This window comes from Eleutherodactylus coqui, chromosome 6, assembly GCF_035609145.1.
Source record: "Eleutherodactylus coqui strain aEleCoq1 chromosome 6, aEleCoq1.hap1, whole genome shotgun sequence".
Taxonomy (NCBI): Eukaryota; Metazoa; Chordata; class Amphibia; order Anura; family Eleutherodactylidae; genus Eleutherodactylus; species Eleutherodactylus coqui.
Window position 1 is genome coordinate 219,148,213 of NC_089842.1, and position 24,142 is coordinate 219,172,354.

Below are 24,142 nucleotides of genomic sequence, written 5' to 3' on the forward strand. Positions count from 1 at the left end.
TATCAGAAACTACAGGACATCCCGCAAAAATTGAGCCCTTGCTCAACGACGTTGACAAAAAAATTAAAAAGTTATCGCGCGCACAAAATGACCGCAGAAAATAATTGAAAAAAATTAAATATCTTAAAAAAAAAAATACAAGTACTACAGCAAAAAAAAAACCTATACAAGTTTGGTATCGTAGTAATCGTACTGACCCATAGAATAAAAATATCAGGTCGCTTTTGTTGCAATTTGTGTGCTGTAGAAACAGGACGACCGAAAGATGGTGGAATGTCGGGTTTTTGTTCCTTTTTTCTCCGCTAAGAATTTTTAAAAAATTTTTCAGTAAATTATATGGTACAATAAATAGCACCATTGAAAAATACAACTCATCCCGCAAAAAACAAGCCCTCATACAGCGACGTCGATGGATAAATAAAGGAGCTACGATTTTTTGAAAGGGAGTAGGAAAAAACAAAAATGGAAAAAAGCAAAAAAGCTCCGTCACTAAGGGGTTAAATCAAGGTGACCTTGGACTTGGAGGTGCTGGTGGGGTCGGTCTCCTGTGGGGCCTCACTCAGTCCCGGGTAAGTCCTTTGGAGTATTTACTTCACCCCTCACCCGACAGCAGTCCCTGTAGACCCATCTCAATCTTCATCACGGTTTCAGAACAAAGCTTCATTTCCTTCTGGAGAAACTCAAGATTTAGTAATATTATGTCACATGCATATTTGTTTGTGATATTGATGCCTCCGCATCGTTAGCGCGGGTTGCACATGGGGTCTCAATTAGCCGTATAATATTCTCTTAACATGATAGCATGCAATCGGAGGGGAATAAGTCTCCTGCTGGTAGATTCAGAATTTCTCTGTACCACTTTGCAACTTGGTGTGGTCAAAAATGAGCAGTCTGAATCTGTACCAGATGACATCCTCTGAGGGTCCATCCTCAAGATGTATCGAGAGATCTTCACTCCCATCAGGTGCATGCAGCCCCAAGTCCATGGGACTGTCCAAATTAAATAAGAGGGTTGCAGCACACTATATATAAACCACCATGTGGGGGAGCTCTATGTATAGATGAGTGCAGAAGACTTCAAAAGATGGGTCTGGGCTTATGAACCCATGAAAGATATATCTACCAGTTCAAGCACTTACCTCACTAGGACAACAGAGGGCAGTGCTGCACTGAGCCTGGAGGAGCAAGGCATCTATTGAGAAGAGCACTTACCTCCCACGGACAGCAGAGGTCAGTGCGACACTGAGCCTGGAGGAGCTCCGCACCCAGTAAGAAGAGCACTTACCCTAATAGAACAGAAGAGGGCAGGGTGGCACTGAGCCTGGAGGATCTCTGCATCTAGTAAAAAGAGCACTTACCTCACTAAGTCAGTAGGGGGCAGAATAGCACTGAAACTGGAGGAGGTCTGCAACAAGTAAGAAAAGCACTTACCTCACTAAGACAGCAGAGAGCAGTGCGGCATTGAGCCTGGAGGAGCTCCACATCTAAAAAGAAGAGCACTTACCTCACTAAGACAACACAGGGCAGTGTGGCACTGAGCATTCAGGAGTTTCACATCCACTAAGAAGAGTACTTACCTCACTATGACAGCAGGGGGCAGTGCGGCACTAAGCCTGCAGCAGCCTCCGCATCTAAAAAAAAAAGAAGAGTACTTACCTCATTCGTACAGCAGGGGGGAGTGTGCCACTGAGCATGGAGGAGCTTCACATCTAATAAGAGGAGCACCTACCTTAAGGGGACAATAGGGGGAAGTGTGGCACTCAGCCTAGAAGAGCTCCGCATCTATTGAGAAGAGCACTTACCTCACTAAGTCAGCAGGGGGAAGTGTGGCACTGAGCCTGGAGCAGCTCCACGTCTATTGAGAAGAGCACTTACCTACCTAGCAAAGCAGGGGGCAGTGCGGCACTGAAACTGGAGGAGCCATGCATCTAATTAGGAGACTACTTACCTACCTAGGACAGCAGGGAGCAGTGCGGCACTGAGCCTGGAGGTGATCCACATCTAGTTGGAGGAGCACTTACCTTACGAGGACAGTAAAGGGCAGTGCGGCACTGAGCCTGGAGGAGCCCCCCAGCTAGTATGACGAGCACTTACCACACTAGGACAACAGAGGGCAGTGCGGCACTGAGGCTGCAGGAACTCCTCATCTAATGAGAAGTGCGCTTACCTACCTAGGACAGCTGGGGACAGAGCGGCGCTGGGCCTGGAGGAGCTCCACATCTAGTAAGAGGAGCACTTATTTCACTAGGTCAGCAGGGGGCAGTATAGCACCCAGAGTGGAGGAGGTCCACATCAAGTAAGAAACGCACATACCTCATTAGGACAGCAGAGGGCAGTGAGGCACGGAGCCTGGATGAGCTACACATCTAGTAAGAGGAGCATTTAGCTCACTAGGTCAGCAGGGGGGAGTGCGGCAAAGAGACTAGAGGAGTTCTGCATCCAGCAAGAAGAACACTTACCTCACTAAGACCGCAGGGGGCAGTGTGGCAATGAGCAGGGAGAAGCTACACATCTAATGAGAAAAGTACTTACCTACGTGGGACAGCAGGGGGCAGTGCAGCACTGAGCCTGGGGGAGCACAGCATCTAGTAAGAGGAGCACTTACCTCACTAAGACAGCAGGGGGCAGTGCAGCACTGAGACTAGAGGAGGTCTGTAACAAGTAAGAAAAGCACTTACCTCAATAAGACAGAAGAGGGCAGTGTGGCACTAAGCCTGGAGAAGCTCTGCATCTAATAAGAGGAGCACTTACGTCGCTAAGACCGCAGGGGACAGTGTGGCACTGAGCCTAGAGCGACTATGAAGAGCACTTACCTACCTAGGACAACAGGGGGCAGTGCGGTACTGAGCATGGAGGAGCTACACATCTAGGAAGAAGAGCACTTACCTCACTAAGACCGCAGGGGACGGTATGGCACTGAGCCTGGAAGGAGCTCCGCATCTAGTAAGAGGAGCAATTACCTCACTAGGACAGCAGGGGGCAGTGCAGCTCTGAGCCTGGAGGAGTTTCTCATCTACTAAGTAGGGCACTTACCTCACTAGGACTGCAGGGGGCAGTGTGGTACTGAGACTAGAGGAGGTCTGCCTCAATCAAGATGAGCACTTACCTACCTAGAACAGTAGGGGGCAGTACGCCACTGAGCCTGAATGAGCTCCCTAACTAGTAAGAAGAACACTTACCTCACTGGGAAAGCGTAGGGCAGTGCAGCACTAAGCCAGAAGCTCTGCATCTAGCAAGAAGAGCACTTACCTCTCTAGGACAGCAGGGGGCAGTGTGGCACTGAGTCTGGAGAAGCTATGCATCCAATAACAAGAGCACTTACCTCACTAGAACAGAAGAGGGCAGTGAGGCACTGAGCCTGGAGGAGCCCTGCATCTAGTAAGAGGAGCACTTACCTTACTAGGACAGCAGGTGGCACTGCAGCATTCAGCCTGGAGGAGGACTGAGCAGACAGTATCACACAGGATAGGATTAGATACACGGCTCAGCAGACAGTATCACACAGGATAGGATTAGATACACGGCTCAGCAGACAGTATCACACAGGATAGGATTAGATACACAGCTCAGCAGACAGTATCACACAGGATAGGATTAGATACACGGCTCAGCAGACTGTATCACACAGGATAGGATTAGATACATGGCTCAGCAGACAGTATCACACAGGATAGGATTAGATACAAAGCTCAGCAGACAGTATCACACAGGATAGGATTAGATACACGGCTCAGCAGACTGTATCACACAGTATAGGATTAGATACACGGCTCAGCAGACAGTATCACACAGGATAGGATTAGATACACGGCTCAGCAGACAGTATCACACAGGATAGGATTAGATACATGGCTCAGCAGACAGTATCACACAGGATAGGATTAGATACACGGCTCAGCAGACAGTATCACACAGGAGCGGATTAGATACACGGCTCAGCAGGCAGTATCACACGGGATAGGATTAGATACACGGCTCAGCAGACAGTATCACACAGGAGCGGATTAGATACACGGCTCAGCAGACAGTATTACACAGGATAGGATTAGATACACGGCTCAGCAGACAGTATCACACAGAATAGGGTTAGATACATCGCTCAGCAGACAGTATCACACAGGATAGGATTAGATACACGGCTCAGCAGACAGTATCACACAGGATAGGATTAGATACACGGCTCAGCAGACAGTATCACACAGGATAGGATTAGATACCAGGCTCAGCAGACAGTATCACACAGGATAGGATTAGATACCAGGCTCAGCAGACAGTATCACACAGGATAGGATTAGATACACAGCTCAGCAGACAGTATCACACAGGATAGGATTAGATACACGGCTCAGCAGACAGTATCACACAGGATAGGATTAGATACCAGGCTCAGCAGACAGTATCACACAGGATAGGATTAGATACCAGGCTCAGCAGACAGTATCACACAGGATAGGATTAGATACACAGCTCAGCAGACAGTATCACACAGGAGAGGATTAGATACACGGCTCAGCAGACAGTATCACACAGGATAGGATTAGTTACACAGCACAGCAGTCAGTATCACACAGGATAGGATTAGATACACAGCTCAGCAGACAGTATCACCCAGGATAGGATTAGATACACAGCTCAGCAGACAGTATCACACAGGAGAGGATTAGATACACAGCTCAGCAGACAGTATCACACAGGAGAGGATTAGATACACAGCTCAGCAGACAGTATCACACAGGATAGGATTAGATACACGGCTTAGCAGACAGTATCACACAGGATAGGATTAGATACACGGCTCAGCAGACAGTATCACACAGGATTAGATACACGGCTCAGCAGACAGTATCACACAGGATTAGATACAGTAGCAGCAATGATACTATATAATACTGTTGTAATCATAGATATAAAGCTTTTCTGGTGGATTTACAGTTTGGGGTAGACATCCCTCATGCAGACCTGGTGAGTGCAGTAGTCACGGCCCCGCCCCCTCACCTTCCGCCCCTTTTCTCCCTATGCAGGGGCCGCACACCAGTCGTGCGTACTTACACTATGCACCACTAGATGTCACCAGAAAGTAGTCTCTCGTCGTGCATGCGCCAGAAACGGCCGTTATTGCAGTATGACGTCACCAGCCGCAGCGCCTGCTATCGCGGGATTACCCCGGAAGCGGAAACTGACCGACCGGAAACAGCGCTGTGTGTGAGTGAAGGTGGAAAGCTGCCGGACGCTGCAGCCACGGGGTCGGTGAGTGTGAGGGTCCTGGCGGGGGTCGAGAGGACTTCATTGTGGTGTGTGCGCCGGGGAGCGCGGCGGCTGCGTGCTGACGGAGAGCGGCCGGTGTTAAGGGGCCGCCATTGTTCCTACTGTCACGTGATGTGTGGAGGGCCGCGCAGCGTGAGCTGCCTATTGTCTTCGGGGCCCCGGGGTATTGTGTAGGAGCTGTCCGTTATACCACGTCCTGCCACTGCTATTACCACCCCCACCCTGTGTCAGTGTGTCCTCTCTGCAGCTTGTGGCTGACAACAGGGAGTAATAGACTGCACTCGCCTCTCCTACAGTCACCTCCCCCAGTCTGGCATGGCTGATAACAGAGAGTAATACACTGCACTCACCTTTCCTACAGTCACCTCCCCCAGTCTGACATGGCTGATAACTGAGAGTAATAGACTGTTCTCACCTCTTCTACAGTCACCTCCCCAGTCTGACATGGCTGATAACAGGGAGTACTAGACTGCACTCGCCTCTCCTACAGTCACCTCCCCAGTCTGACATGGCTGATAACAGGGAGTACTAGACTGCACTCGCCTCTCCTACAGTCACCTCCCCCAGTCTGACATGGCTGATAACAGGGAGTAATAGACTGTACTCACCTGTCCCACAGTAAAGGCCCATTTAGACACGATTATTGCTCAAAAGCTGTCCATACCCCGCACGGAGCGCTCGGCTCTATAACAGCGGGGGGCACCAAGCGGAGAACAGCTGGATGCAGAAGACAAGCAGGACCACCCCGTTGTCTTCTGCATCCTCCGCTGGCAGCGTAAGGCGATCGCTCATCTTGAGCTGTAAATTCAGCGATTATCGTTGTCAGTCGCTTGAGCGACATCTTTTGAGCGATGATCTTGTGTCTAAATGGGCCTTTTCCTACCCCAGCCAACAATAATGTGGCTGATAACAGGGAGCACTAGCGGCGATCTTTTTCCAGTGATGTGTCTGATAACGGGGCGCAGTAGCGGCGGTCTCTTTCCTCCATCATGTGGCCGATAACGGGGAACAGTTGCAGCAGTCTCCTTTCCCAATGATGTGGCTGAAGAAAGGGAGCAGTAGCGGCGGTCTCTTTCATCAATGATATTGGTGATAACGGGGAGCAGTAGCCATGGTCTCCTTCCCCAGTGATGTGGCTAATAATGGGGAGCAGTAGCCATGGTCTCCTTCCCCAGTGATGTGGCTAATAACGGGGAGCAGTAGCCATGGTCTCCTTCCACAATAATGTGGCTGATAACCGGGAGCAGTAGCGGTGGTCTCCTTCCATAATGATGTGGCTGATAAAGGGGAACAGTTGCAGCGGTCTCCTTCCCAATGATGTGGCTGATAACGAGGAGCAGTAGCGGCGATCTCTTTCCCCAATAATGTGGGTGATAACGGGGAGTAGTAGCGACGCTCTCCCTTCCCATTGATGTGGCTGCTAATGGGGAGCCCTAGCGGCGGCCTCCTTCCATAATCATGAGGCTGATAACGGGGAGCAGTAGCGATGGTCTCCCTTCCCATTGATGTGGCTGATGATGGGGAGCAGTAGCGGCGGTCTCCTTCCATAATCATGAGGCTGATAAAAGGGAGCAGTAGCGGCAGTCTCCTTTCCCAATGATGTGGCTGATTACAGGGAGCACTAGTGGTATTCTCCCTCCACAATGATGTGGCTGATAATGGGGAGCACTAGCAGTGGTCTCCTTCCCCAGTGATGTGGCTGATAACAGGGAGCAGTAGCCGCAGTCTCCTTCCACAATGATGTGGCTGATAACGGGGAGCAGTAGCGGCGGTCTACTTCCAGTGATGTGGGTAATAACAGGGAACAGTTGTGGCAGTCACCTTCCCCAATGATGTGGCTGATAGCGGGGAGCAGTAGCGGCGATCTCTTTCCCCAATGATGTGGGTGATAACGGGAAGCAGTAGCGGCGATCTCTTTCCCCAATGATGTGAGTGATAACGGGGAACAGTAGCGGCGGTCTCTTTCCCCAATGATGTGGGTGATAACGGGGAGCAGAAGCGGCGATCTCTTTCCCCAATGATGTGGGTGATAATAGGGGGCCAGTAGCAACAGTCTCCCTTCCGATTGATGTGGCTGCTAATGGGCAGAACTAGCGGCGGTTTCCTTCCAGAATCATGAGGCTGATAACGGGGAGCAGTAGCGGCGGTCTCCTTTCACAATGATGTGGCTGATAACTGGGAGCAGTAGCGGCCGTCTCCTTCCCTAGTGATGTGGATGATAACTGGGAGCAGTAGCGGCCGTCTCCTTCCCTAGTGATGTGGATGATAACTGGGAGCAGTAGCGGTGGTCTCCTTCCCCAATGATGTGGATGATAACGGGGAGCAGTAGCGGTGGTCTCCTTCCCCAATAATGTGGCTGATCACGGGGAACAGTTGCGGCGGTCTCATTCCATAATGATGTGGCTGATAACGGGCAGCAGTAGCGTTGGTCTACTTCCGGTGATGTGGGTGATAAGAGGGAACAGTTGCGGCGGTCACCTTCCCAAATGATGTGGCCGATAAGGGAGAGCAGTAGCGCCGGGGTCCTTCCCCAACGATGTGGCTGATAACGGGGAGCAGTAGCGGCGGTCTCCTTCCCCAATGATGTGGCTGATAATGGGGAGCAGTAGCGGCGGTCTCCTTCTATAATGATGTGGCTGATAACGGGGAGCAGTAGCGGCGGTCTCCTTCTATAATGATGTGGCTGATAACGGGGAGCAGTAGCGGCGGTCTCCTTCTATAATGATGTGGCTGATAACGGGGAGCAGTAGCGGCGGTCTCCTTCTATGATGATGTGGCTGATAACGGGGAGCAGTAGCGGCGGTCTCCTTCTATAATGATGTGGCTGATAACGGGGAGCAGTAGCGGCGGTCTCCTTCTATAATGATGTGGCTGATAACGGGGAGCAGTAGCGGCGGTCTCCTTCTATGATGATGTGGCTGATAACGGGGAGCAGTAGCGGCGGTCTCCTTCTATAATGATGTGGCTGATAACGGGGAGCAGTAGCGGCGGTCTCCTTCTATAATGATGTGGCTGATAACGGGGAGCAGTAGCGGCGGTCTCCTTCTATGATGATGTGGCTGATAACGGGGAGCAGTAGCGGCGGTCTCCTTCTATAATGATGTGGCTGATAACGGGGAGCAGTAGCGGCGGTCTCCTTCTATAATGATGTGGCTGATAACGGGGAGCAGTAGCGGCGGTCTCCTTCTATAATGATGTGGCTGATAACGGGGAGCAGTAGCGGCGGTCTCCTTCTATAATGATGTGGCTGATAACGGGGAGCAGTAGCGGCGGTCTCCTTCTATAATGATGTGGCTGATAACGGGGAGCAGTAGCGGCGGTCTCCTTCTATAATGATGTGGCTGATAACGGGGAGCAGTAGCGGCGGTCTCCTTCTATAATGATGTGGCTGATAACGGGGAGCAGTAGCGGCGGTCTCCTTCTATAATGATGTGGCTGATAACGGGGAGCAGTAGCGGCGGTCTCCTTGCCCAGTGATGCATCTGCCCACGGGGAGCAGTATTGGTATTCTCCTTCCACAATGATGTGGCTGATAACAGGAAGCAGTAGCGGTGGGGTCTTTCCCCAGTGATGTGGCTGATAACGGGGAGCAGTAGCGGCGGTCTCCTTCCATAATGATGTGGCTGATTTCGGGGAGCAGTAGCGGCGGTCTCCTTCTATAATGATGTGGCTGATAACGGGGAGCAGTAGCGGCGGTCTCCTTCTATAATGATGTGGCTGATAACGGGGAGCAGTAGCGGCGGTCTCCTTCTATAATGATGTGGCTGATAACGGGGAGCAGTAGCGGCGGTCTCCTATAATGATGTGGCTGATAACGGGGAGCAGTAGCGGCGGTCTCCTTCTATAATGATGTGGCTGATAACGGAGAGCAGTAGCGGCGGTCTCCTTGCCCAGTGATGCATCTGCCCACGGGGAGCAGTATTGGTATTCTCCTTCCACAATGATGTGGCTGATAACAGGAAGCAGTAGCGGTGGGGTCTTTCCCCAGTGATGTGGCTGATAACGGGGAGCAGTAGCGGCGGTCTCCTTCCATAATGATGTGGCTGATTTCGGGGAGCAGTAGCGGCGGTCTTCTTCTATAATGATGTGGCTGATAACGGGGAGCAGTAGCGGCGGTCTCCTTCTATAATGATGTGGCTGATAACGGGGAGCAGTAGCGGCGGTCTCCTTCTATAATGATGTGGCTGATAACGGGGAGCAGTAGCGGCGGTCTCCTTCTATAATGATGTGGCTGATAACGGGGAGCAGTAGCGGCGGTCTCCTTCTATAATGATGTGGCTGATAACGGAGAGCAGTAGCGGCGGTCTCAGTATTGGTATTCTCCTTCCACAATGATGTGGCTGATAACAGGAAGCAGTAGCGGTGGGGTCTTTCCCCAGTGATGTGGCTGATAACGGGGAGCAGTAGCGGCGGTCTCCTTCCATAATGATGTGGCTGATTTCGGGGAGCAGTAGCGGCGGTCTGACTAGTGCTGTGATCTCACGATGGTGATGTGGACAGGTCTGCAGTTCACCCTTCATTCTGTAGAGGGCAGCCTTTCAGAAGCCGCAGGAGATGCCGCTCATGTAAGCTGATCCGCTGCCCGGCCTGAGGTCTCCCTCTATATAGATGGCAGGGCTCTCTGTGGCCCCGCCCACGGCCTGGCTGATTGGCTGCAGGGCCACTGTGTAAGGAGGAGGAGGTGGAGCTAAGAGGGAAAGGAAACTGAAACTTTGCAGGTATAGTCAGGAAGCTGCTCCCCTCCGGCTCCCCCATGTATGGTACGCAGCCCTTCATGCTGGGCAGCAGAGGATCCCTGCACACCTTTAGTAAGAACAAGGTAAGTGCTGCAAACAGCGGCCTCTGCTGTATCGCCAACCTGACAACAAACTCCTCTGATCACACGGGATACAAGCTTTGTACTTATTTTAAGGGGCTAGTACCTCTGGAGGGACATTAATGTACGTGGCTGATAACAGGGAGCAATAGCTTGTATTTCTCTGAACTGCGGGGGGAGCATACAGACTGTTAGGCCGTCGGCCGCGGGGAATGGAGGGGGAAGGGGGGCCGCTGTGATAGGCAGACTGCTAGGCCGTCGGGCTTAGACCTATATTGATCATCTAGCATCTGTTACTTGTCAGGACCCTGGGAAAGCTGGATGAATTCTCTGTCCCAGTCTTTTGATGATGGAGAGGTTTAGCTGCCTGTTGACATTCAGATTTAGAGGAGGCCATTGTCCTCTCTACTATCCCGATGTGTTGGCACGAGGCTACAGAGTTATCACTTGTTCATGAAGTCTGGCAGACACACCGAAGCCAATAATACAGAGACCCCAGCCTGCAGTTACAAGTGCCGGCCACTACACGGACATCGGCGCAGAGACTTCCGCTGCTTCACCTCCGACCTCTGCTCAGCTGATCGGTTGGGGTCCTGAGTGACGGACCCCAGCCAATAAACTGTTGATGACCTATCCTGTGTCAGGGTCACATGACGCAACAGAAAATGTAAAACAGTCGTGGGCGACGGTCAGGAGCTCGCTAATCAAAATTGTTCTCGCCCGTGCGAAGCGGCCGTGTAACGGATGCGTAAATATGACCGTCATATACTTGAGTGGGTTAGAAAACCGCCACAAAGTCCAGTACAAACTATCCGCGCCGCCATCTTCGGCGGTTGTGCGTCAGCAGGTTGTAGTGTCTGACTGTGTGTTCTCCTCCCGGCAGGGCTGTTGACCCGTCGCATGAGCGGAGAACCTCCCGCCGCTCCCTTGTCATCGCTCCTCGCACACACCGGCAATGAACGCAAGATTGTACCGAGGGCGTAATTCTAACCCGCCGCCCCTTAGCGTGAGCCGCCACCCTAACGCTGTGTCTCTCCTTAACCCTTTTGTCTCCCAGGAGCAGCAAGACCTGTTCAGAAAGCAGCAGCGAGCATTTCTCCTGAGCGCTCCACCAGACGTCTACGCCATCCATCAGCAAGCCTCGTGGAACTCCTACCGCCAACCGCAGAGATACTACAAGCCCCCGAAGCAGCGCCCCCCACCCTCTGCCACGGTACGACCGCCACCGTCTCCTGCCCGCCCCAACTGGCCATCCGACACAAGCGCCTCCGACCTGTCGCACGACTTCCAGCGTCTCGCTGTGTCTTGCGACCCTTTGCGAAATACCTTACTGCAGAGGTTTCATGCCCTCCGAGAAGGCGACTTCCTGACGGCGCGGGCGTTATCCGCCAACCTACGAGTTGAGAAAAAGGTAATCAACCACCATCTTTACAGCCTCGAGAGAAGCAACGTACTGTACAAAGAAGCCGGCACTCCGCCTAAGTGGAGGCTAGCAAGCAAAAGCCAGAGCCCCCCTCAGTGTAGAGAAGACCCCCAGGAGTCCAGCTTGTCAGCAGAAGCCATGACGGAGACCAAGGAGAAGCTGTGCGAATACCTGTACCAGTCGCCGGGCTCCACCCCTGCCAACATCCGCAAGGGGCTGGGCCTGACCCGCATGAACGAGATCAACCAGCTGCTGAACACCCTGGAAAAGCAGGGAGAGGTCAGCCGGCAGGGCAACTCCAAGTGGTCGCTGACCGACCGCAAGCGCGAGAGGATGTTCGTCAAGAAGAGAGCGGCAGAGATCCACGAGAACGAGCAGAACGTCCCTAACTCCGAGAACGGGCAGCAGGGGGCGCCCCCCGATGCCTTAAGCGTAACCCCGGAGGTAAGAGTGGAGGCCGACATGACCAGCGACGAGCCGCCTGCCAAGCGGATGAAAGACACGCCGGCAGACTATGAAAACGGGCGCTGGGCAATAGACGACGTCTCCGACAGAGATGAGGGTCTTGACATGCAGTCCGCCTCCGTGCAGAACTATGAACCCACCAAGGAGTGCTCCCGACTGGACAAGCTGCTGGCGTGCCAGGCCAAGAACCCCGTGAGCGGGCTACTAGAGTTCACCCACTTTTTCTCTAACCAGTGCGAATTCAGGCTTCTGGATCAGAGTGGGCCGTCGCATGACCCTAGGTAAGTGAAGCTGCGGAGCCCCCTCTCTTAATCCCATTAACCAGATCCATAAAGGGGTTTTGCCCGCTGCATGGTGGGGGTAAACGGTAATGTGACACTGCCATCTCTGGCTGTATACAACTTGGATTGATGACAGCTCTGCCTCCTCAGTCGCCCAGACCGGGGGTCCGATCGCAATGTCTTTATAGAGCCGTCCTTTCTATATCGCAGGTTTAAGATCCAGGCTGTGATCGATGGCCGACACTTCCCTGAGGCTGAAGCCAGCAGCAAGAAGACTGCAAAGAAAGAGGCCGCTGCTCTCGCCCTGCGCATCCTTCTGCGTGAGGAGCAAGGGGGGACGCAGGATGAGGTCCTGGCGGAGCAAACTGCTGTGGAGACCCCAGAAGATGTGGTAGGGGCTTTAAATGAGGACTCTGCTGACGGCTCTCTTTAATAGAGCCCTCTGCTGATCGCAATGATGGGTGGCGCAATGAAAGCATTATCTCTCCCTGCAGAAAATCACGTCGCCAGCGCCGCCGGCAGGGGGGAAGAATCCGATCAGCATCCTGATGGAGCACAGCCAGAAGTCTGGGAACATGTGCGAGTTCCAGCTGGTGTGTCAGGAGGGACCCCCACATGACCCTAAGTAAGTGATGCCCAATATAATCTCATGGCGTTTTTGGATGTTGCCCACCGCGTGATACATATAACATGGCTTGTCTCCACAGATTCACCTACGTCGTAAAAATTGGCAACCAGTCGTTCCCCGCTGTGGTGGCCAACAGCAAGAAGATGGCAAAACAAATGGCAGCGGAGGCGGCTGTGAAACTGCTGCTTGGAGATAACCTGTTGCAGCCCGCGAAGGTGAGGAGGGGGCAATTGTTTACACTGTAGTGACGGCTTCTTTAGGGGGTCACTGATGTTATTTCTGCTTCAGACCGAACCCGCGAGCGAAGTGGTGAACATGGATTACCCCCCCATCCCGGAGATTAACATAGATGATCTGAAAGTGGCGCAGCAGTCGGGCGTCGGAGATTTCATCAAATATCTCAACGCCAACCCTGTCAGCGGGCTGCTGGAGTATTCCCGCGCCAAGGGGTTTGCAGCGGAATTTAAGATGGTCAGTCAGACCGGACCGCCACATGATCCCAAGTAAGACCCTCGCTGTTACGTAGAGAGGAGTGTGAGTGCAAGACACCCATCAGCCAAAATGTTAAAACCACTTGCCTTCTTCTGTGTAGCTGTTGCCCATGGACGCAGGGACTCCAGCAGACCTCCGAGGAGTCCGGGTGCTGTCAGCAGCCGGTCCTGTCCATTGCTCGGTGCAGCCTCTGTGGGTCGGAGGAGAAGTCCTCAGCTTCGTATCGTGCTCCTGCAATGCGAAGCATTGTCCTGCTGAGGGCGCTGCTATTGGGGAACTTGTCTGTAAACTGTTAGGTGGTACGTGTCCACATGGTGTTAGGGGTACACAGCACGCTGCCCTCCCCACATGTTTTCTTCCCATCCTGTTACCATCGCCCCCCAAGTAAGTGACACTCCTGGCCGTCCACATGATGCCAGGAGACAAGTACCCAGCAGGACATCACCCACCAGCTTTTCTTCCCATCCTGGTGCCATCGCTCCGATAAGTGATGCCCCCAGCTGTCCACTTGATGTAACGCGTGATTTATCAGACTGGGCTGCCGTCTATTGCTCCATGGTGCAGAGATGTCACCAGGATGGAAAGAGAAGATGCCGGTGGGGATCATGTGATGGGTACTTGGGCCTGACATCATGTGGATGTTATACGTACCACCTACCTGTCATTGTACAGACAAGTCTGTGTCCCACCACCCTTCCCTCCTCCATGGTGGCAATGCCCTCTGCGGGATAATGCTGCACTGTTAGAACTGCTGAGGAAGACTACTGAGATGAGGGTGACGACTTCTCTCACTGACCAACGTTCAGAACTTAAAGTGGCACCTACACCCGCATGGGTGGAGTGCAGCACAGGAACACCCGCTGAGCAGTAGACGGGCGCGGCCTGCGCCGATGTATACAAGCTGCACCATTAATGGCATTCATCGTCTGTGCCGCCGCTCATCATTTTTTTTTTGTTTCCTCTACAGATTTGTGTTCCAAGCCAAAGTCGGGGGTCGCTGGTTCCCCCCTGTGACCGCGCCCAATAAGAAACAAGCAAAGGCAGAGGCCGCCGATGCCGCTCTGAGGGTCCTCATTGGGGAGGCAGAGAAAGCAATCCGGGAGGGAGACAGCATGACGGAGGTGAGCGCCCAGGAGGGGACTTGATACGGGGACGCTCCTGGTCATTCAATAGTCTCCAAATAACTGGATCTGTAAGCACTCGGACACCAGATCCGCAGAACATGATCCAGCAGCTGTGATACTCTGCACCTGCTAACAGGGTCACCGCAGCTAGATTCACCAAATCGTAACCGTCTCAGTGCCGAGGGGACACAAAAACCTCCGGGGGGGACAGGAAATGACTTGAGTTGTAGTCTTTGTGGATAAGATGGTGGCTGCCCAGACTAACACATTAAGAAACCCTCAGCTCTGAGACCTTTTCCATCTAAATGGGTTTCCAGGCTTTGGCTATAAATAAAAATGTTGCCGTACACCAATAGTGAGCGGAGATCTTGAAAACTGCAAAGAATTGGAACACAAAGTGTGTATTAGAAGGTGGCAGGTTTATATAGTCAATTTAAAGGGGTTGTCTATTTGTGAACTACTGATAGATCTATCTGCAGAATAGGTCAGCGTGGATCTGCAGCCCTGGATCCCTGCCATTCAGCAGTTTGCCAGGCTAGTGCGCTCATACACGAAGTTGATTTCTGCAGGAAGCAGACAGCTCCGTTCCCTCTATGGTGGTCAGGACTGGTATTACAGGCAGAGTTTCTATTGAGATGAATGAATTTTGGCTGTAATACCTGTCCTGACCACTACAATGGTAACAGAGTTGTCTGCTTCCTGTGTGAGTACATTGACCTGGTGAACAGCTCATCAGTGGTGTTTCTGGGTGGTGGACCCCCATGGATCTATTACACTGTGCAACACAATTTTTGTAATCAGATAGGTGGCTCATAGTAACTTTAGTGCGCTGAATTCAAATACGATATCCGTTTTTTTCTGCCCCGTAAGGTTTTCCAATTATGGGGAATAATGTAATCCAATTGCTGTTGTGTTGTATATTTTGGAAATTGTATAATCCAGTCGGCTCGCCATTAACCTTGCATAATAAAAAAGAATAACAAAAGTGATTGCGCAACTATTCGGCAATCACTATTACACACCGCCGGCTGACCGAATACTATAAGGGTGGGTTTATGTAACATATAGGGTTAAATAACTAGCTGCTATTATTCTGTTTTACCCGTGTAATCAGCAGGTTTTAATCTTACAGAAACATCAATGACTTTCAGTTATGAACATTTTTTAAAGATTTGTTGCACAGTGTGATTATGGTCAGGCCACTAATGGCTTACAACTGGACAATCCCTTTAAACTTTAACCCCTTCCTGCTGCAATCTTCTTTCCATTTTTTTTCCTCCCCACTTAAAATTCATAACTTATTTTCACAGTGGCTGCCGGCCGAGGGCTCGTTGCGTTCTGTGAGGCGACTTGTATTTTTCATTGGTACCATTAGTGTGCTGGAAAACGTAAACCTTCCTAAGTGGGGATAAATGGAAGAATAATGCATTCGCAGCATCTTTTTTGGGGGGGGGGTTTACTACATTGCAGTGAAGTAATAACGACACGTTCTCTTTATTTTGGGGGTCAGTATGATTACCGTAATACGAGATTTTACATGGGTTTTATTTCTGCGCACAATAACTTTTTTTTATTTTTCCGTCAACGTCGTTGAGCAAAGGCTCATTTTTTGCGGGATGTCCTGTAGTTTCCGATGGTATCAATTTGAAGTACATACGACTTTTTGATCGCTTTTTATTGTGTTTTTTTTCTGGGAGACAGGGTGACTGAAAGTGCATTTCTGGCCTTCTTTATTTTTTTTTTCGGATGACATTCACCGTGCGGGAAAAATAATGCACTACTTTGATAGATCGGACTTTTACGGACACGGCGATATCAAATACATATTTTTATTTTTTTTTACAATTAAAAAAGCTTTTTTTTACTTTACTTTGAAGTCCCCCTGGGACGTCATACTGGAATTTAACAGGCAGTCTATCAAGCCACCCCACGGGGATGGTTTGATAGGCAGTCTGGTAAGGCAGCCCTGGGGCCTTTCATTAGGCCCCCGGCTGCCATGACACCTGCACGACTCCCCCGATCTCACCGCGGGGGGGCCGTGCGGGACCCCCGAACATCTTTCAGGGGATTTAAATGCCGCTGTCAGAATTGACAGCGGCATTTAAATGGTTCACAGCCGCGATGGCCGATCGCGGCTATTGCCCGCGGGTGTTAGCTGTTATAAACAGCTGACGCCCACACTGTATAAAGAGAAGTTGCCACGCAGCCTCTCTTCATACATACGCTGCCGCTCCATGAAGTACCGGTACGTCATGGAGCGGGAAGGGGTTAAAGGGGAAAAAAATGTAATTGCTTTCTGCCGCCATCTTCCAACCCGCAGAACCTATTTTCAGTCGGTGGCATTGTGTGAGGTCTTGTTTTTTGCGTGGTGACCTTTAGTTTTTTTTTTTTTATTGGTAACATTTTTTGGGGAAATACAACCTTTTTGATTTTGCTTTTTATTTTATTTTTCTTTTTGAAGACGACGGGGCGACTGAAGTACAAGTCTGGCAGTTTTGTTCTTTATGGCGTTTACTGCGCAGAATTAATAATGCTATTTTAATGAATTGGACTTTTACAGACAGCAATAATAAAGTATTAGTCCCATTGGGGACTTGAACTTACAATCGTTTGATCTCTTGTAGAGTATAATGCAATACTATGGCATTGCAGTATACTGTATTCTGACAGGCAGCCCTAGGGAGCCTTCAGAAAGCCCCGGCTGCCATGACTGTCTCTTCGTGGAGGGGCTGTTTAAATGCCACTGTCAGAATTCCCTCATGGTGGCAGTTGTGGGCTGCCGGGACTCCCGAGCCTGCTGTGCATATCAGGAAGGGGTTAAAGAGGTGTTCCCAGGATAGGGGGCAAATACCTGATTATTGGCACCTCCAACCATCCCAAGACTGCTGAAGCTGAATGCTCCATGCTCAATTAATCACTTCTATGGGACAGATGGAGGCGGGTGGGTGTTTACGGTCTCGGAGGTGACCAGCTGCTGCCACTCCCGTCGATGGGCATGAATGTACTACAACTCCGGTCAGGTTTGGCGGTATGTTGCGCCGTTTCTCGTGGATAGAATTGTAATCACAGAAGTATGTAGTAAGGCTGCGTTCACATGTGGGGAACTTTCCGCAGCAGCGAGATCTGCTAGAGAATCCAGCACATGGGCGCAACCGCTAATCCTCTGTGTCCGCAGCTCCCGGTCAGCGGCAGCACGTTCCACGATCAAATCGCCATGCTCAGCCACCATAAATTCAACAGCATGACTGCTCGCATCCAGAACAGCCTGCTGGGAAGGAAGATCCTGGCGGCCATCATCATGAAGCGCAACAGCGAGGACCTGGGCACCGTTGTTAGTATTGGCACTGGTGAGTATCGCCCGCAGTGGGCATGGTCCGCTGAATGACTCTTCCTCCTGACCTCACTGTGTTTCTTCAGGGAACCGCTGTGTGAAGGGCGAGGAGCTGAGCCTTCACGGGGAGACGGTTAACGACTGCCACGCCGAGATCATCGCACGCAGAGGATTCATAAGGTCAGTCCTCCCACTTTGCCTGCTGGGAGTTGTAGTTCGGGAGACGACGGGCTTGCAGTGATTTCCTCTCTTGTCTGCAGGTTCCTGTATGATCAGCTGATGAAGTACAACAACGACACTTCGGGGGAAAGTATATTCAAGGAGACTGAAGGGAACATGCTGAGAATCCGCCCGGGAGTCACCTTCCACCTCTATATCAGGTTGGTGGGTTCTGCTGAGATTGTTGTCCCCCCTCAGGCAGGACTAATGTCATGACTGGAGGGAACATCATTCATTTTGTGCCGGTCGACTGCCGCAGACGCGAGGATCCCGAGCGGGTCTTGTTTAATGCAACATAGTTAGGCATTCAGTCGATAATTTCCATCTGCACAGTAAGCCATCTATTATTCCCTGTTATCAGCCATGTAAGGCCTGGGGGAGGCTGACTAGTGGTATGCGTGACAGTTTTTATGCTCTGTCTCATTGCAGTACCGCCCCCTGTGGTGATGGGGCGCTCTTTGACAAGTCCTGCAGCGACCAGCCCTGTGCGGAAGGCGATAAGCAGCATTACCCTCTGTTTGAGAACCCCAAACAAGGAAAACTGAGAACCAAAGTGGAGAACGGTAACTGCGAGCTGCGGCGAGCGGGGGCTCCGATTGTTTTGCCGTCATGTGAGTTGTGCCGTTTGTGTTTTCAGGGGAGGGCACCATTCCTGTGGAGTCCAGCGACATCGTGCCGACGTGGGACGGCATCCAGCACGGGGAGCGGCTCCGCACCATGTCCTGCAGCGATAAGATCCTGCGCTGGAATGTGCTGGGCCTACAGGGCGCCGTCCTGTCGCATTTCATCGAGCCGGTGTATCTCAGCTCCGTCACCCTCGGTAGGAACCCCAAAATGTCTTTTATTGATCATGAGATTCACCCCCACCCTTAAAGGGTGTAGGGGGCGCTGCTGAGCTTCACTTTTTGCATCTCGATATCCACTACAGACAAATGTAGTAGAGCTGAGTTTGTCGTTCCTGTTGTGCAGTAAGCTGGATTGTAGAAAATAGCATATCACAGTGAGTGTTGCTGAATGACAGATTTGGCTCTGCTGGATCTACATCATTGTTACCTTCTGATCTGCAGTTGCATCAGGTCTACTCCATCTGCATCCAGAGCTGCATTCACAATTTTGCCCTTGCTGGTCTGACCGATTCCCATCCTTCATTTCCTGATATTTGTGTTTCAGGGTACCTGTTCAGCAAGGGTCACCTGACCCGGGCAATCTGCTGCCGGATGGCGAGGGATGGGGACACGTTTCAGAAGCAGTTACCAGAACTATATACGGTCAATCATCCGGAGGTACAACAAGCTGCCCCCTGCCTCGTCCTCAACCTTCCCCACCCACCCTGCCTTTCCAGACACCTGGTAACTGGATATTTATTTTTTTTTGCAGGTCGGGCGGGTCAGTGTGTACGACTCCCACCGGCAAACTGGGAAAACCAAGGAGTCCAGTGTGAACTGGTGCCTGGCAGATGAGGAGGTCGAGGTTTTGGATGGAACAAAGGGCAAAGTGGAAGGGTCAGTAACCTGCAGGGCCTGTGCCCTAAAACGCGCTTCGCAGCTTCTACCCTCCAAATTTCGTTAACGTCCTAGAGGAAGATCAAAAGTTTTTTGCTCTGTGGGGGGTTCAGGTTCTGAGACCCCCAGCTGATTTCCAGACTGACGTAGCAGAAGCGCCCATTTCAGCGCTGTCTCTGCTCACTAGCTGAAGACGGGCTCAGTAGGGAGCGTACCAGTAGGCCTGCTAGGGGGAGACTTGACCGACGCTCCTCAGGTTGCCTGCATAATGCATTGTGGTACTTCTGGAGTCCTACACATGAGCTCTCGCATGCTTTGCATTTTGAGGTTTGCCATTTAAATCAATGGGAAACCCTTCTGATCCGCTATGGGGTGAGACACGGGAGAGGATCAGAAATTCACAGGTGCCGCCTGGCATCCATGGATAGAACTAAAATTCATGAGCGCAATATCAGCCTGATATTGCACTTGCCCGTGTGCAGTTAGCCCTAGGCTGGGTTTCAACGTTGCTTTCAGCTCATGCAGTTGAAATCCCGCCTGCGGTCACAAGGACTAAAGCAGTCTTGTCAGGTATAACACCATTGGCTGCCACCGATGGGCGGGATGATGACTGCATGAGGTAAACGCAGGCTGGAAACTCGGCCGAAGGCATATTGGTCATCACTAAGGGTTAAATCAGAGTACCCGAGCGTGTAAAGTGGCGCGGGGTGTTGATGTAGTTCCTCTCACCGGATGTGCCTAATTAAATTTTTTTTTCTTTCAGCTGCCGGCTGGAAGTTTCGCGCGTCTCCAAGCTCCACATGTTCGTCTTGTTCCAGAACCTCTGCGACCTGCGCAACCGCCGCGAGCTCCTGCAGTACACCTCCTACAACGACATCAAAGCGGCGGCCGTCCAGTACCAGCAGGCCAAAGGACAGTTCTTTAGAGCTCTGCGGGACATGGGATACGGCAACTGGATCAGCAAGCCGCAGGAGGAGAAGAGCTTCAACCTGGCCACTAATTAACGACGTCCCCCTTTTTTTTATTTTTTGTTCTGTTTTTCCAGGCGCTGTTTTGTTTTTGTAATGGAATGTCACTAGGTCTGCACTGATGGGGGGATGGGGGAGACTATGCCAGCGCCGGTCTGCCAGGCCCCCTGAGAAACTAGCTCCGCCCCCTGTCCCTCGCCACCTTCCTCTTCCATTCTAGATGTTTTTACTTTTAATCTCATTAACCGCGCAGACTTTTAAGCGCTTTCATTTGTGGAATAACCCCTGAATACTGTGGAAGGAACTTTTTTTTTTTTTTAAACCCCTGAAGAGTCGGCGTCTGCTTATACTAAATTGGCGCTTTCTGACGGCCACAGGGCAGCCTGATTCCAATTCATATGGCTGCCCTGCTGGTGCCTTCCTGAGAAGTGCTGGCAGGCGGTTATACGCCTGCAGCAGTACAGAGGTGAGGGGCAGTGTTGGCACTCATAGCTGCACCATAACCCCAGCGCATTTTACCTATATAGACGCCATTCAGTTTTACAAAGGGTGGGAGGTAGCAATGCCTCCTGCGGCACGTGAGCAGAGGATACATTAGAGTTAGCCCAACCCCCCCCCCCCCCCCCTAAATACCGTAGAGTAGTCAATAAAATAATTGCAGCGCGTGCCTTAAAGTATCCCGGACACCAATTTGGTGGCCATGCAGCCGCCTGCGTCTGTATGCCTGAGTATAGAGTCAGCCCTCAATGTGGCGGCCATATTGCATCCTCCCCTTTATCCACTGGCTTTCCATGAGGCTCTTGGCAGAGGTGGCGCAGACCCGGTTTTCTTTAGTGTTTGCTATCAGACTATTTTTTTATATAGTTAGTTTTTTTGCATTCTGAGGTTGTGCGGTTTAGTAGAGTCTTTTGGGTTTTCCAGTGCATGTCTGACTGCTGCCGCTTCCTGTAAATGCAGACGTTCTCTGTTAGATTCGTAGTCAGACATCGGCCGCCATAACATTCACCAGTTTGGTCGTTTTTTCGTTTGTTAATTTTTTAGAAACATTCCACGTAGAAAAACATTTTTTTTTTTTTTCCAAACTGGATTGTGTCCTGCCAGGTGTCAAAATCTTTTTCTATCTCCCATGTACAAAGCTCCACCCTCCACCGCCGCTTTGTGTGTTCTTCCCGTGTCGTAGACATTGGACTTGCATGATTCCGGACTTTTTATTTTTCTTTTACAGTTTTAAATGTTTCCGTAGGTCGGTGTTCAGCTCTCGATTTTAACACAGCCAGACTGACCTGAATCACTGCAGTGGGAGAACGCCAAACCTGCGCTGTGTCCGATCTTTGTAAGATGTTACCTGGTCTTGAAAACAATTGAGATATATATTGATATATAAATTAAAGTGACACAATAAAGAATGTTAAATCCGGCTACATTGTTGTTGCTCCTCGGGGGCGGGGCTTGTCAGGTTGGTTGGGGCTTTCTCTGCTCTTAGGTCTTGTGCCAGCTCGCCGCAATTATACACTGAATGATGGCTGCGTTAGGTGCAGCTGGCACGTGAGATCTTGTGATCCGTAACGCAGTGCTACATCACAGCCGCGGCACGATCTGCTCTCAAATAACGTGGCGCTCTTACCACAGCAGTAGGCGACTTTTGGCATTCATGGATAAATGTGACTGAGCGCGGCCAGATTGTTGCCTGGAGGTGTGCTGCCAGTATTTTCTGAAGCAGTGGCACTTGCTGGCGAACTGCGGTGTCAAGAATGTACCAAGACTGGTTGGCCCACGGACAGACATTCGACAGGAGATCACACAGCTGCAGGCTACATATGGTTGATCCTAGAGGTGAGCATCAGGTACAACGGCTGAAATCTCACAACGTGCCACAATGGACCAACCTACCCAGCTCTACGGCAGCAGGAGAGTTGGACACATTTCCCCAACAACAATGTGGCGTACCTTGCATCAAGGGGGTCAATAGCTGAAGACTGAGAAGGCTGCCCTTGACCCCATGTCATTGCTCACACCACCTTGCTGCCTCAGGATAACCATCAGGGGACTTTGGACACCCGGCAGAAGGCCGTCTGTAGTGAGAAGTCCTGTTTCTTGCTGAAGCATAAGGATGGCGGGGTCTACATCTGGTGTAAACAGCCCTATGGACGCAGTGTTGGGAGTTCAGCAGGCCGGTGGTGGTGTCATGGTCTGGGGACTGTTTTCCTGGCATGGCCTGTGACCGTTAGCCATCTTACCACAATGTTGAACACTACAGTGACCTGTTAGCTGACCTCCTGCACATCACCATCTTTCACCAGCACAATACTCCGTGTCATCAAGTTTGGGTCGTTAGGGAGCGGTTGGAGGAACACGACAATAAATTCTCCACACCGCCGGCCCCCAAACTCATCGGACTGTAACCCCATTGATCATGTTTGGGATCTGCTCCCACTTATCCCCAACAAGCTGCTGCAGCGGGCATGCGGCGAGCTGAGTGTGGAGGATGTTCCACCTTGTGGAATATGCTTTCTGACATATGAAAGTTGTGATCGACTAAAGCGGGGGACCAACCTGGTATTGAGTAGGTGCTCCTCATGCAATGCTAGTTGGGATGTAAACACGGGTTGAACTCAATTTGCCAGTCATCCATTGATAAAAGAGTTGCATACACCATGGTCTGCTTTATTAAAAATTGTAAAGCTGCAGTTCCCCCTACAGGCCTGAAGGTGGTGCTGTGTACTATGACATCTGCCAATGGGCTTAAGTTACTGAATGCTGCAGGTATGAGGACCAACTGACCCAGCGCTACGGCAGCAGAAGAGTTGGACACATTTCCCCAACAACGATGTGGCGTACCTTGCATCAAAGGGTTCAATAGCTGAAGGCTGCCCTTGATGACCCCATGTCATTGCTCACACCACCTTGCTGCCTCAGGATAACCATCAGGGGACTTTGGACACCCGGCAGAAGGCCGTCTGTAGTGAGAAGTCCTGTTTCTTGCTGAAGCATAAGGATGGCGGGGTCTACATCTGGTGTAAACAGCCCTATGGACCCTAAGGGTGTTGATCTTTAGCTGCTTCCCTCCAGGCTCTTCCCCCTCAGTTTGCGTTAATCGTTACCTGATAATCTGCAGTGATTTGTGGTTATTCCTCATCTGTCCTGGGATATAAATTATATACTGAATTCAGGCTGATCTTGTGCTTCCACACAGCAGGCAATCCTAAGAAAGCAGAGCTGCAGTGTAAAGCATAGATTGTGGAGGAACTGAGCCTCTCATGCGACATGAGGTGGATTTCAAGACCCGGCGAATAGCGCAGTGCACAACTCTCGGAAATTCTATCACTCTACATGCTGATAAACTCTCGCCCCGGAGCTGAAATCAGGGGGCGACCAGGTGCCCTACCTGCTTGTCCGTAGCTTGAAGCGTAATAAGCGCAGCTGGGCTTTATTATGCAGCTGAAGGTTTACATATTAGGGAATCGGTACCATTGCTAATTGTTAGCCTGACAGCATTTGGGGGGCAACAGCCATACCACTGCTTGTGGTGTCTTAGTATAGCAGGCATTCCATTCTTCATAGGTAAACCACCACAATAGCCCCAAAGCCTTCACCAGGCTGCCATGCCAGAAGAATGGTCGTCTTGTTA

The 24,142-nt window shown here is 51.1% G+C and overlaps 1 protein-coding gene across 1 annotated transcript; it reads left to right on the forward strand.

Annotated features, from left to right (window-relative positions):
- The first annotated feature begins 5,107 nt into the window (after positions 1–5,107).
- ADAR (adenosine deaminase RNA specific) lies at positions 5,108–21,931 on the forward strand. Its single transcript, XM_066608781.1, has 15 exons — positions 5,108–5,247; positions 11,139–12,250; positions 12,461–12,641; positions 12,745–12,875; positions 12,958–13,093; positions 13,167–13,381; positions 14,338–14,491; positions 17,670–17,841; positions 17,912–18,005; positions 18,086–18,205; positions 18,474–18,607; positions 18,682–18,864; positions 19,215–19,327; positions 19,422–19,546; positions 20,310–21,931. The coding sequence occupies exons 2-15, from the start codon at positions 11,643–11,645 to the stop codon at positions 20,548–20,550; spliced, it is 2,607 nt and encodes an 868-aa protein (XP_066464878.1). The 5' UTR covers positions 5,108–5,247; positions 11,139–11,642; the 3' UTR covers positions 20,551–21,931.
- The last annotated feature ends 2,211 nt before the right edge of the window (positions 21,932–24,142 follow it).